Source organism: Montipora foliosa, chromosome 6 (assembly GCF_036669935.1).
Source record: "Montipora foliosa isolate CH-2021 chromosome 6, ASM3666993v2, whole genome shotgun sequence".
Classification (NCBI taxonomy): domain Eukaryota; kingdom Metazoa; phylum Cnidaria; class Anthozoa; order Scleractinia; family Acroporidae; genus Montipora; species Montipora foliosa.
In genome coordinates this window covers 32364519-32374518 of record NC_090874.1, presented here as the reverse complement: position 1 = coordinate 32374518, position 10000 = coordinate 32364519, and the positions used below count along the sequence as shown (strand labels likewise).

The 10000-nt window shown below is 40.4% G+C and overlaps 1 protein-coding gene and 1 long non-coding RNA gene across 2 annotated transcripts in view; both read right to left on the bottom strand.

The window, feature by feature from the left end:
• The window catches only part of LOC138007143 (uncharacterized), a 3641-nt gene extending 1491 nt beyond the window's left edge, over nucleotides 1–2150 (bottom strand). Inside the window, exons 1-2 of the long non-coding RNA XR_011124012.1 lie at nucleotides 1731–2150; nucleotides 1405–1494 (exon numbers count right to left, since the gene is read on the bottom strand). This is a non-coding gene — a long non-coding RNA (uncharacterized lncRNA). The remainder of the gene's footprint in view (nucleotides 1–1404; nucleotides 1495–1730) is intronic.
• A 6140-nt stretch (nucleotides 2151–8290) lies between these two features.
• The window catches only part of LOC138007140 (glycine betaine transporter 1-like), a 13024-nt gene continuing 11314 nt past the window's right edge, over nucleotides 8291–10000 (bottom strand). The window contains exon 3 of the mRNA XM_068853891.1: nucleotides 8291–10000. This exon is cut by the window's right edge and continues 877 nt beyond it. Coding sequence (XP_068709992.1) covers nucleotides 8990–10000 — 1011 coding nt within the window. The 3' untranslated portion in view covers nucleotides 8291–8989.

Sequence of the window (10000 nt, the reverse complement as noted above, 5' to 3'; positions counted from 1 at the left end):
GCAGTAATGGGTACATGGAACTATTTCAGACAACAGCTTTGAGGCTGGTTTATACAGTGACATAGGCATAAGCATAACGATGTTTGCACTGTTACTAACTTGTACTTATGCTTATGTCAGGGCTTGAAATAATTTCCTGGCTGGCGCCGGTTAGGTTGTCCGGACCCGATTCTGTCCAGACAAATGCACATTACGTCAACGGTACACCAGCCTTTAAACAAAGGCATCAATATTTTAGTGTTAAGTACCAGAGTATTCAGAGACATCAATAATTTGGTGTTAGGTACCAGAGCATCCAGGGAAACAGGTTTGCAAATCTTATCATGTGTCTACAGTTCATGTCATAAACAAATGCACCAACTTACAGTATCTACAAATAAAGGGGTTGATATGAACAGAATTTTAAAATTGACATCCAAGTCTTAAGAGAAGTTATATTCAGTAAATTCATCATAAAGTTTGGAGCATCATTGCAAAATGTGCAAGAGATCGTGACATGGCTTTCATTGTCATAATTCACTGTGCAAATCTTTAGGAGTCTTGGATATGGTGTATCTCCCTGTTTCAATGTGAAGTCGCTGATTCCCAAGGGAAAATTTATTTACAGTGTATAGCAGACCTGTGAAAGCTTTTTTGTTTGAGTGCAGGAGTGGCAGCTGGGGCTTATTAGAATTAAGGATATACACTGTATTAATTATTTTTCAGTAACATGGGCAGGGGCTTCATAAAGGGCCGGGCTTCAGGCAAATTGGCTGCCTGTAAACAAAGTTTTGCTCGCTGCCATGAGCACATGAAGGTACCTTTCACTCAAAATCATGGACCTTGAATTATAAGCTAGTCCCTTATCACAGAATTGTCACCCACGAAACCTGACATTCTTAGAGGGAATGCTTGGCTTTACGGCCAAATGCATGCAAATAATCTGGTTGTTACAATTTAACAGGTAACGGCGTTAACTTTTGGCCTTGAACAGACCCATAGCCTCTGACGGAAAACAGCCAGTTTCGCCCCCTGCCGACGGTTTTGCCCCGTTCGCGTTCGCCAGCAATAAATATTGCATGGAAAGGAAATATTTTTAAAAAGTTGTAAACTTTTGAATTCAGTTTAGCCTCAAGTCGAAAGTGAATTAAATGGACAGTGAACATCTTGATTTCAATACTGAGCACCTCCCATGCAAGCAGAGGTTTCTTTCTGGCAAGTCTTTTAGCATGTACGACGTCGTTCGCTTATCTTGTATTTCGCACAGTCCGCTCGTTTACCTCCCCGAGAGAAAGTTTCTCTCAAGGAAGTAAGCTGAAATTAGCCGACTACGCAAAATACAAATAAAAGCGAACGACTCCGTAGATGCTAAAACACCTCCCATACAGAAACCTCTGCTAGCAGGGTAGTGAGCATCGAACTCACCTCCTCCTGTTCCAGCCTCGAAAGTGACTCTTCTTTACGTTTGACTTCAAAAGAAAGCTTCTAAACTCACTGTCCATCATCTAGAATTGACTTAACGCAAGCAATAGGCCTTTAAGTACCAAGAACTCAAAATCATTCTATTCAAGTGCTGAACAATAAGCTTAACTCCTACATGTAGCCTTTTTATTAACTTCACAATCGAAACGACATTCATGCTTATAATTAAGCTTAACTGCTTTCATTAAGCTTATCTTACATTTCATGTAGCTTTTGTAGGATTAATACAGATTTCGACAGAAAAAGAGTTTGCATATTGTATAACGTACCTGTTGAAGAGTTATTTTCCACTCAAAGCTGAAAGGAACCTGAAATTTACCGAAAGATCGACTGACCCAAACCTTGCAAACGAAAACGAGGAATACGTTGGTGATAAAAGTCGCATTGTCCGCTTAAACTTTGATCACGTGGTTTGTCACATGACTGTCAAAGAACAATGATCTTTTGAGCTTTGTCGCACAGCGGGATGTCGCAACAACGCGGGAAACCGTGCAATAAGCTTGTGGGAAACAGAAATCAGCGAGCGCATCAGTGATAGCGTATCGCTGTAATCTTTGTGTTTCTCTAGAAGTAAGTTACAGCTGTAACTCTCCTTGCAAAGCCAATAAGTAACCTTTGGAGAATGCGTTCTGTTTAGAGGGTAAAGAGGAATTGATACTAATTCCACTAACTCTCCACTGGTAGATTCAAAGTAACTCTACGAAGTATTGTCTCCTAGACACGAGATAATTGGAGCATGCAGAGTCAATTAGTTAAAACTCTAGACAGGTGAATTACGCCAACTCTCCAGTCAGAGTTAAAGTAACTCTATGGCAATAACTCCCATGTCAAGAGTAAAACCAACTCTCCTTTCAGAGTTAGAGTCACTCCTTTGTAGTTACTCCATTATGAGAGTTAAGAAAACTCTCCTTCTGGAGTCAAAGTTACTCTCAGAACAGTGAATTATACCAATTCTACTGACAGAGTTAAAATAACTCCCATGTTAAGAGTAAAACTAACTCTCCTTTTGGAGTTACAGTAACTCCTTTCGCGTTACTCCCATATTAGAGTAAAAATAACTCTCCTCCTGGAGTAAAGGTTACTCCAAAACAGTGAGTTATACCAACTCCACTGAGAGTGTTAAAATAACACCCATGGTAAGAGTTAAACTAACTCTCCTTTTGGAGTTACAGTAACTCTTTTGGCGTTACTCCCATATGAGAGTAACAATAACTCTCCTCCTGGAGTAAAAGTTACTCCAAAATAGTGAGTTATACCAACTCCAATGACAGAGTTAAAATAACTCCCCTACATTGCTATCAAATTAGAGTTAAAATAACTCCTCAATAATAGTTATATTAACTCCAACCTAAAATTTAACTCCAGAAGGTAGTTAAACTAAACTCCTTTTGAGAGTTAAAATAACTCCACAAAAATAACTCCATCCTTATGGGTTACATTAACTCTACTTCGAGAGAAAATAACTCCTTTATGGAGTTATTTTAACTGGAAAAAAAGTAACTCCACCATGAGGAGTAAAATTAACTCTACTAGGGGAGTTATTATAACTCTCTAAAATTTACTGTGCAGGTGCCTGTGCAAGTTCGTGATTACTGAAGTTATCGCAATGAGATTTCACTCCAAAATGGTCTGGTCTGGGGTTTGGATTGAAAGAATCGAAGTATATACTCTAACAAAAGTCCAAATAGTTTAGGTTGCCATTTTGAATAGAAATAGAAATACTCTGTTACAAAAGAAAAAAAAAAGAAAAAAAAATAGATTTCTTCGTTACTTTTATGGATCAAGGAAATCAGATACTTGGATGGTACCTTCATACATCCCACGCGAAGGAAAAAAAAAGGCCGCTGACTTAAAAGGAACCAAAATGGGGGTGGCTAGCCACCCTATTTACTTCCCCCCTCCCCCCTTGTTTCCGGATCCGCCCCTGATAGCCCGAGAACCTGTGATGTCAGCCCAAACTTCAAGTCCAGGAAAAGCTCCCGTGAGCAAGACTCCTACTCTGAATGTAGAACCTTTTCCAGCAACATCGAAGACTAGAAAGAGGAGTGTTAAGCTGCCCTTGAGATTTGCGGACTTTGATTTAGAAGGGTTCCTAAAATCCAAGTCATGCATGCCAGTGAAGTTTACGGGAACCCCCGTATAAGAACCTAGGTTTTTCCAAGGTAGCTTAAACAGGTTCTTATATAAATGGTATTTAGTGTAAAATTAGGCTAACTAGGTTCTTAATTAGGTTCTTAACTTTCGTTCAAGAAATTGATCTGGTGTTAAATGTCCGAAACAGTATTCTTGGAGGCTTCGTTAAGCAACCAAAGGTTCATCTTTGTTTAACAATTGTATTCAAGGAGGGCAAGTTTCGAATGAAAAAAATGAAGAATTGCCCTGAGCGGGATTTGAACCCACGTCCCCTTGAACACCAGTAGGGTGTGATGACCACTACACGCTGGCAAGGCAGCTATCCAGATAGTGACTTGGCCTAACGTGAGTATCCCGGGGTTCTTTCACGAGTGAGATGGGAAAACCTCAACCCATTCAAAGCCTTAAACCTAAGGATCGACAAACGATTCACAGGCAAACACCAACTTAGGCATCAGCTAATCAGAGGGATCAAGTTAATGATGCAGGCTTATAAATATCTTTCACGAGTGAGATGGGAAAGCCTAAACCCCTTCAAAGCCTTAAACCTAAGAACCTATATATATATATATATATATTTTTTTTTTTTTTGAGAAACTTTCTTAATTCTATGTATATATATGTTTTTTTTTTTTGAAAATAAGAACCTGTTTTGGGATTTTAGCCTAAAATGGTTCTTATGTGAAGGGTGCTTAAAAACGAAATTTTAGCGTAACAGGTTCTTAAATGTTAGGTTCTTATACGCGGGTTTTTACTGTACATAATGATCGCTTTCTATATGTACTTATTACATAAAGTACTAATTAAACGAGTTGACTTGCTCTACGTATACACCGTATTCAAAAATGGCGGACACGCGAAACGACCTAGGGTCTAATACATGAAAGCGAGGTTTGGCATGCCTTATTTCAGTCTGGAAAATTTTAGTAGCGGCTGTCAGCAGATTTATGTTATATACGATATTCCGGTCTTATCAGAGCTCACTCCTCCTAAAATGGCGTCCTCAAGTAGTGCAGTGAATGACTCAGTTATTCTTACCGAAAATGACATTCCCAGAGCCTCGTTAGCTGGGCTAAATCCTTCTTCGTTGAAGAATAAAGAGTTGGGGTTTTGGTTGCGCGAAACGGTGTCATTCATAAAAGACTGAGACTACAGAAATTTTCGACTTTTTGCGATCGATTGTCATTAATCTTTCGATGAGAATTCGATTCAGAGTTATATATAAAAAACTGTTATTGTTTTCCTTCATCTGTTTTTGGCTTGTCTTTTACTTTTAACTCCCGGCTTTTACGGTACTTTTTGGTGCAAACGTAAAGTCAAAAGATGTTTTGACGTGGCATCAGATTAGACTGTTGTTGAAGCGGAAACAACATCTTCAGTTAGTCCTTCCTTAGAGTGTGCAATAAACGTTTGCTTAGTGCAAACGGAAGACAAGAATGACATGCAGGAAAACATCCATCAAAGCAATTTGCAATTAGCTTTTTTTCAGACTATTTATTTAAAGAAGAAACGAGTGAATTTTACTCAAGAGTGTGTTTTGATGTCTTTAAACTGAATTTATTACCAAATTTTAAAAAGCTAATGGGACAGGATATTACAAAATAATTAAACGTGTGGACGTGTGAGCCAAACGACGTCTGGGTTAACCCCTCAAATGGCCTTAATTTTTAACTCTTTTTCCTACTTTCCCATCCGCAAGAGAACCACGCGAAATCAGCTATCGCCAATAAATGTTATTTTTCTCAAAAAATATTTAAAGTTAGGGGAAAAAATCCATCATTTTAAAGCTAAGAAAACAAGCTTTCCAACAAAGCATATAACTTATTTACAGACAACTGAAACATTTTATAAAAGCGAAATTTGAACGAAGAAATTTAAGAAAAGTAACGCTAAAAAAAGTTTTCCAGGCAAAATATGGTCATTTTAGCGTTGATTACGAATTTTTGGATGCAAAACTAAAATTTTCTTCAATTTATCTGCTTACTTGGACATAAATTTGACAGAAAACTGATGAGGCACGAATAATTTTTCGATTTTTTGGACTAATCGTATTAGCGATCAGTGCGTAATATGATAATGCAATAAAAGTGTTGCTAACGGGTGACCCGAAAACACTGACTCCCGGTCCATGGACCCCCCTACGGACTGGGTCCATGGACTGCCTTACGGACCGGTCCACGGACTATCTCTACGGACCACCCCAAAAAACACAGAATTAAAAATAAATAACAACTGAAAATTTGTTTATACCGGTTGTCTGGATAAACCACTCTTGCCGGTGAAATCTCAGCCGTTACGCTTCGCAAATCAGGCTAAGGCTCAGGTGTTGCCTTTTCCTTCGCTGTTGACCGGAGTGCTTCGAAACTAAGTTCTTCCGCCATTTTGTTCAGGACAGAGAGATCGTGAAGCCTGGGGCGAGTTCACAAACCCGCGGGAGAATGATCCGAACAAAATGGCGGAGGGAAAGAAAGAAAATACAAATAAAACTTAGTTATTATCGATCTTTTTCGAAGGAAGGGACAATAAGTGATTAATAGACTTTGTACCCGAGCCTGAGCCTTAGTCTGTTGAATTTCCGGAGCGTTACGGTTGAGATTTCGCCGACACGAGTGACACGAGTGGTCTATCCAGACAACTGGTAAGTCAAATCTTTAGCTCTTATTTATTTTCATTTCTATGTTGTTTTAGGGTGGTCCGTATTGGGGGTCCGTAAAGGTAGTCGGTGGACAGGTCCGTGAGGCAGTCCGTGGACCCAGTCCGTAGAGGGGTCCATGCTAACAGGAACGGAAGATTAGCAATGGAAGAGACCAACAATTAACCTCTGTTTGCTAAAAACCACCCAAATAACCGATTTTTCGACGGAAAATTCATCCCAGAGGATAAAACTATTCACTGGACATGTAATGAAGGTAAATATGTTTGAGCGAAAGCGAAAACAAGCGAATATTTTGAGGGAAAACGCAATTCTGTGAGATCGATAATAACACGTGAAGACACGCAATTTACGCTTTTACCTTTTCAGCGATTTTAACGCTTGAAATTCCATCAAATGCACCACAGTCCTTTTCTTTATCCTTTCCGAAGCCTGTAGTGTAATTGTTTGGCCAAAAAACGTTATTAAAACCGCTCTGCGATCGCTTGAAAAGTTGAAAATATTTCGCCTCGCTCGGCTCAAATTGCCTGAGTCGCAATGTCCGACATGTAGGCGACATGAAAGCTACAGAAAGCCAAGATTTACAGGGAAACTGGGGCTTTTTCTCCCCAGTAAACACGCCAAATTTCAGCGAGATCGATGGAAAGGACGCAGAGCTACGAGCTCTACAGTAATGATTCAAATTTGAATCATTCTCAGGGGGCTCTAGGAAAAAGAGTTGACTCCCCACTTGAAAAAAATTAACTGGAACGCTGCAGTTCAATACCACCCAATTCAGTGCATTCTGTCTTTGTGTAACATGTACCTCAGACAACGCAGTGTACGGTTCATGGAGCATCTAGTTCAAAATCAATCTAAAATGGATTGAGAAACTGACGGAAGTACGATGAACTAAAATTACTCGCTTCGATGGGTTACCATATTTCCTATAAAATTGAACCAGTGCATTTCAAGCCCCAGTTAAGATTAGCATTCAAAAAAAATACACCCAGCGAAAAGTACGTTTGAATTTTAAAACTAATGCCCCTTCTCTTCTGAAAATTATTAGGCCTTGTAATTTCCAATTAATTCCATCATATCAAAGGCATTGAATTATCATTTAAATTCAAGAGTTGACTCAGATCCTTTGACTTCTTAATAAACTATTATCTAGGTTTTCCCTGTAGGTATAGCAAATTTATTCAGTTCACTGGTCAGGTAGGTGTGAGGAAAGGAGATGGGGTTAGAAACAAGGTCTCCTGTTAAAAGCTAAACATTTGATGGGGAATTCCTGTTCGGGTGACTATACTACATAAACGATATCGGAAGTTCCAAGCACACCGATCAAGCGGACTAAGGGCCTGTTCACATGGAGGTGGGGAACCCCGAGGAGGTGAGGTACCCGCCCCGGTGGGGTAACCAATGTCTCCTTACAATTTCTCTTGTTTTCTTGATTACGTTTACATGAGAGGTGGGTTATCTCATCGAGGTGGGTTGCCTGGTCAGCCGGGCCAGGTAACAACCCGCTTAGGTGGAGTGAGTTTTCTCCATGTGAATGCTGAAGGTGGGGTAGCCCGCTTGACTGGGATGATTTATCTTTCGTTTGAACATTCCGCCAAAGCATTTGGAAACCTCATCTTAGCGCCCCGGGGCTATAAACATTGCATGTGAAGGCTCTCTTTTTTTTACTACGGTTAGGCGGGATCCCCTACCTCCATGTGAACAGGCCCTAACTAGTTCATTGATGGTGCCGTTATTTACTACCAGTACCACTCCAACAAAACGTAGTCCTAATTTTCGGACAGAATTTCCTCACAAAAAGTATCACCATTCATCTGTCATTCAGAAGTTCCGGATTTTTTCGGCATAATTGGCATGCGCACGGAAATGTACAGAGACCGGATAGTGGACCAAAAAACTCATGGGTTTAAGTGCTGTAACTATATTATACAGCTCTTTCGTGAAAACTCCCCGATATGATCTGCTAAAGCACATAAATTCAAGTAAGCGACGTATTCAGCGGTTCCCAGTTCCCCTCGAAAAATGACAGGCAGATACAGAAAATACGTTCACTATTCTGAAACTTTTACTATGCAACAAGCATTAACTTATTATTCGGAAAGAGTCGACCAGTTGTCACATTCATGCGGTTCTAGCTGTGATAAAACACAAAACTGAAGCTGATACTGATCGTTTAGCAGACATCTTTTCTCCTACTTCCAGTCTTACACATCCTTGCGCAGATTTAAATACGGGGCAAATGATGATGCCCAAAGACGCCACTATACGCCATACCTAATAAATTTTCACTCGCATGTTCATGTTACCTCAAGTAACGCGTTTTACTGCACCATTGAGAACAATGCCATGTTCAGCTGCCGACTGTTGAAACGTTCTTAAGTCGTATTACACTACTGCAAAAAATTTAGTTCTTCTTATCATGGAGCACCTGAAATGGCGGCTGTTAGGTGCCAAGTTGCGGAATAATATGACATAACTGGTTCATTTGAAACCTCATCTAGGTAAAAATGCAACCATAACAGGTGCCCAAATTTTGCTACTTAATATGTGGTACAGAATAAATCAGAATCTTTTGAAAAATTCATTTCGTACTAAAATGGCTCGCAATGTATATTCTATAAATAAAACAAATGAATAGACCACTAATTGGTTTTAATAAAAATAGAAGAAGGGATAGCTCTCGAAAGATATTCAATAGTTAAAAGTGACTTCACTTGACTATTTTAAAAATCTTGGCCTTATTTATAACTTCGCATCCTCATAAGGAGGAAGGTTCTCATCAGTGTGCGTTAGATTAGCTACCACAATAGAGGGCTGGTCAAATTTCGACGGGGCGGCATCATTTTTAGTTTTTGGAGTGGAGATCGCGCCGTTGGTATGTCTCGTCTCCATGCCACTGCCGTTTTCAGCCACGGTATTTGTGTGAACCTCACACAGATCAATTTCATGGCTTGATGCACCGTTTGCAGCACTTTTTCCACCCAGGTCGATACTATCGATATGATTGACGTGATGTTCCATCTGAGCAGCAGCAAAAGGGTACGTTAACATCACTGCAAAGAAATCTTCAACCATGTTTCCGTATATGTTGTACTTCTCCCGCATGGCATTGCGAATGGCTGTGCCATACGCGAAGAACCCAAACAGCACAGCCCACCCAACGTAGGATAGGCCAGCAACGACAGATTCCAGACATAACAGTAAAATCCAAAGATAAAACGGAACTGCCAGAATGAGCATGTAGAGCCATTGCCGGTCTTTTGATCCACCAAGTTTGTAAGCAGCTCTTCCCATGGGATACCATGGGGCGACGGCAGCCAAAAGTACTTTACCGATGCCTGAGAACGTCGGATTGCTTATTACGTCTAATAGACCAGTGCTGAAGTTTGGACCGTGCTGATCAAGGTCACCAGCTTCCATCTTAACTGCTCTCCACAATGCCACGCACATGAAGCACAGTAGAATAGTATAAGGGACACCTGATGCTATGGACATTGATTGAAGAGCCTTTAGTCCGCTTGGGCCTCCCGCATAGAGCAGAGCTGTGGCACATGCGCCTTCGGTTAAGGCCCAAAATACACGCTGGATGATAGGAGGATCCGGATCACCGTTGGCGGAGAGACAATCAATCACTAAGGAACCGCTGTCGGAGCTTGTGACGAAGTAGAAGATGATTCCAATGAGAGACACGATTGAGAGGAACATTCCAAGATCACCATATTGGCCCATTACGTCAAACCACATCTCGTTCGT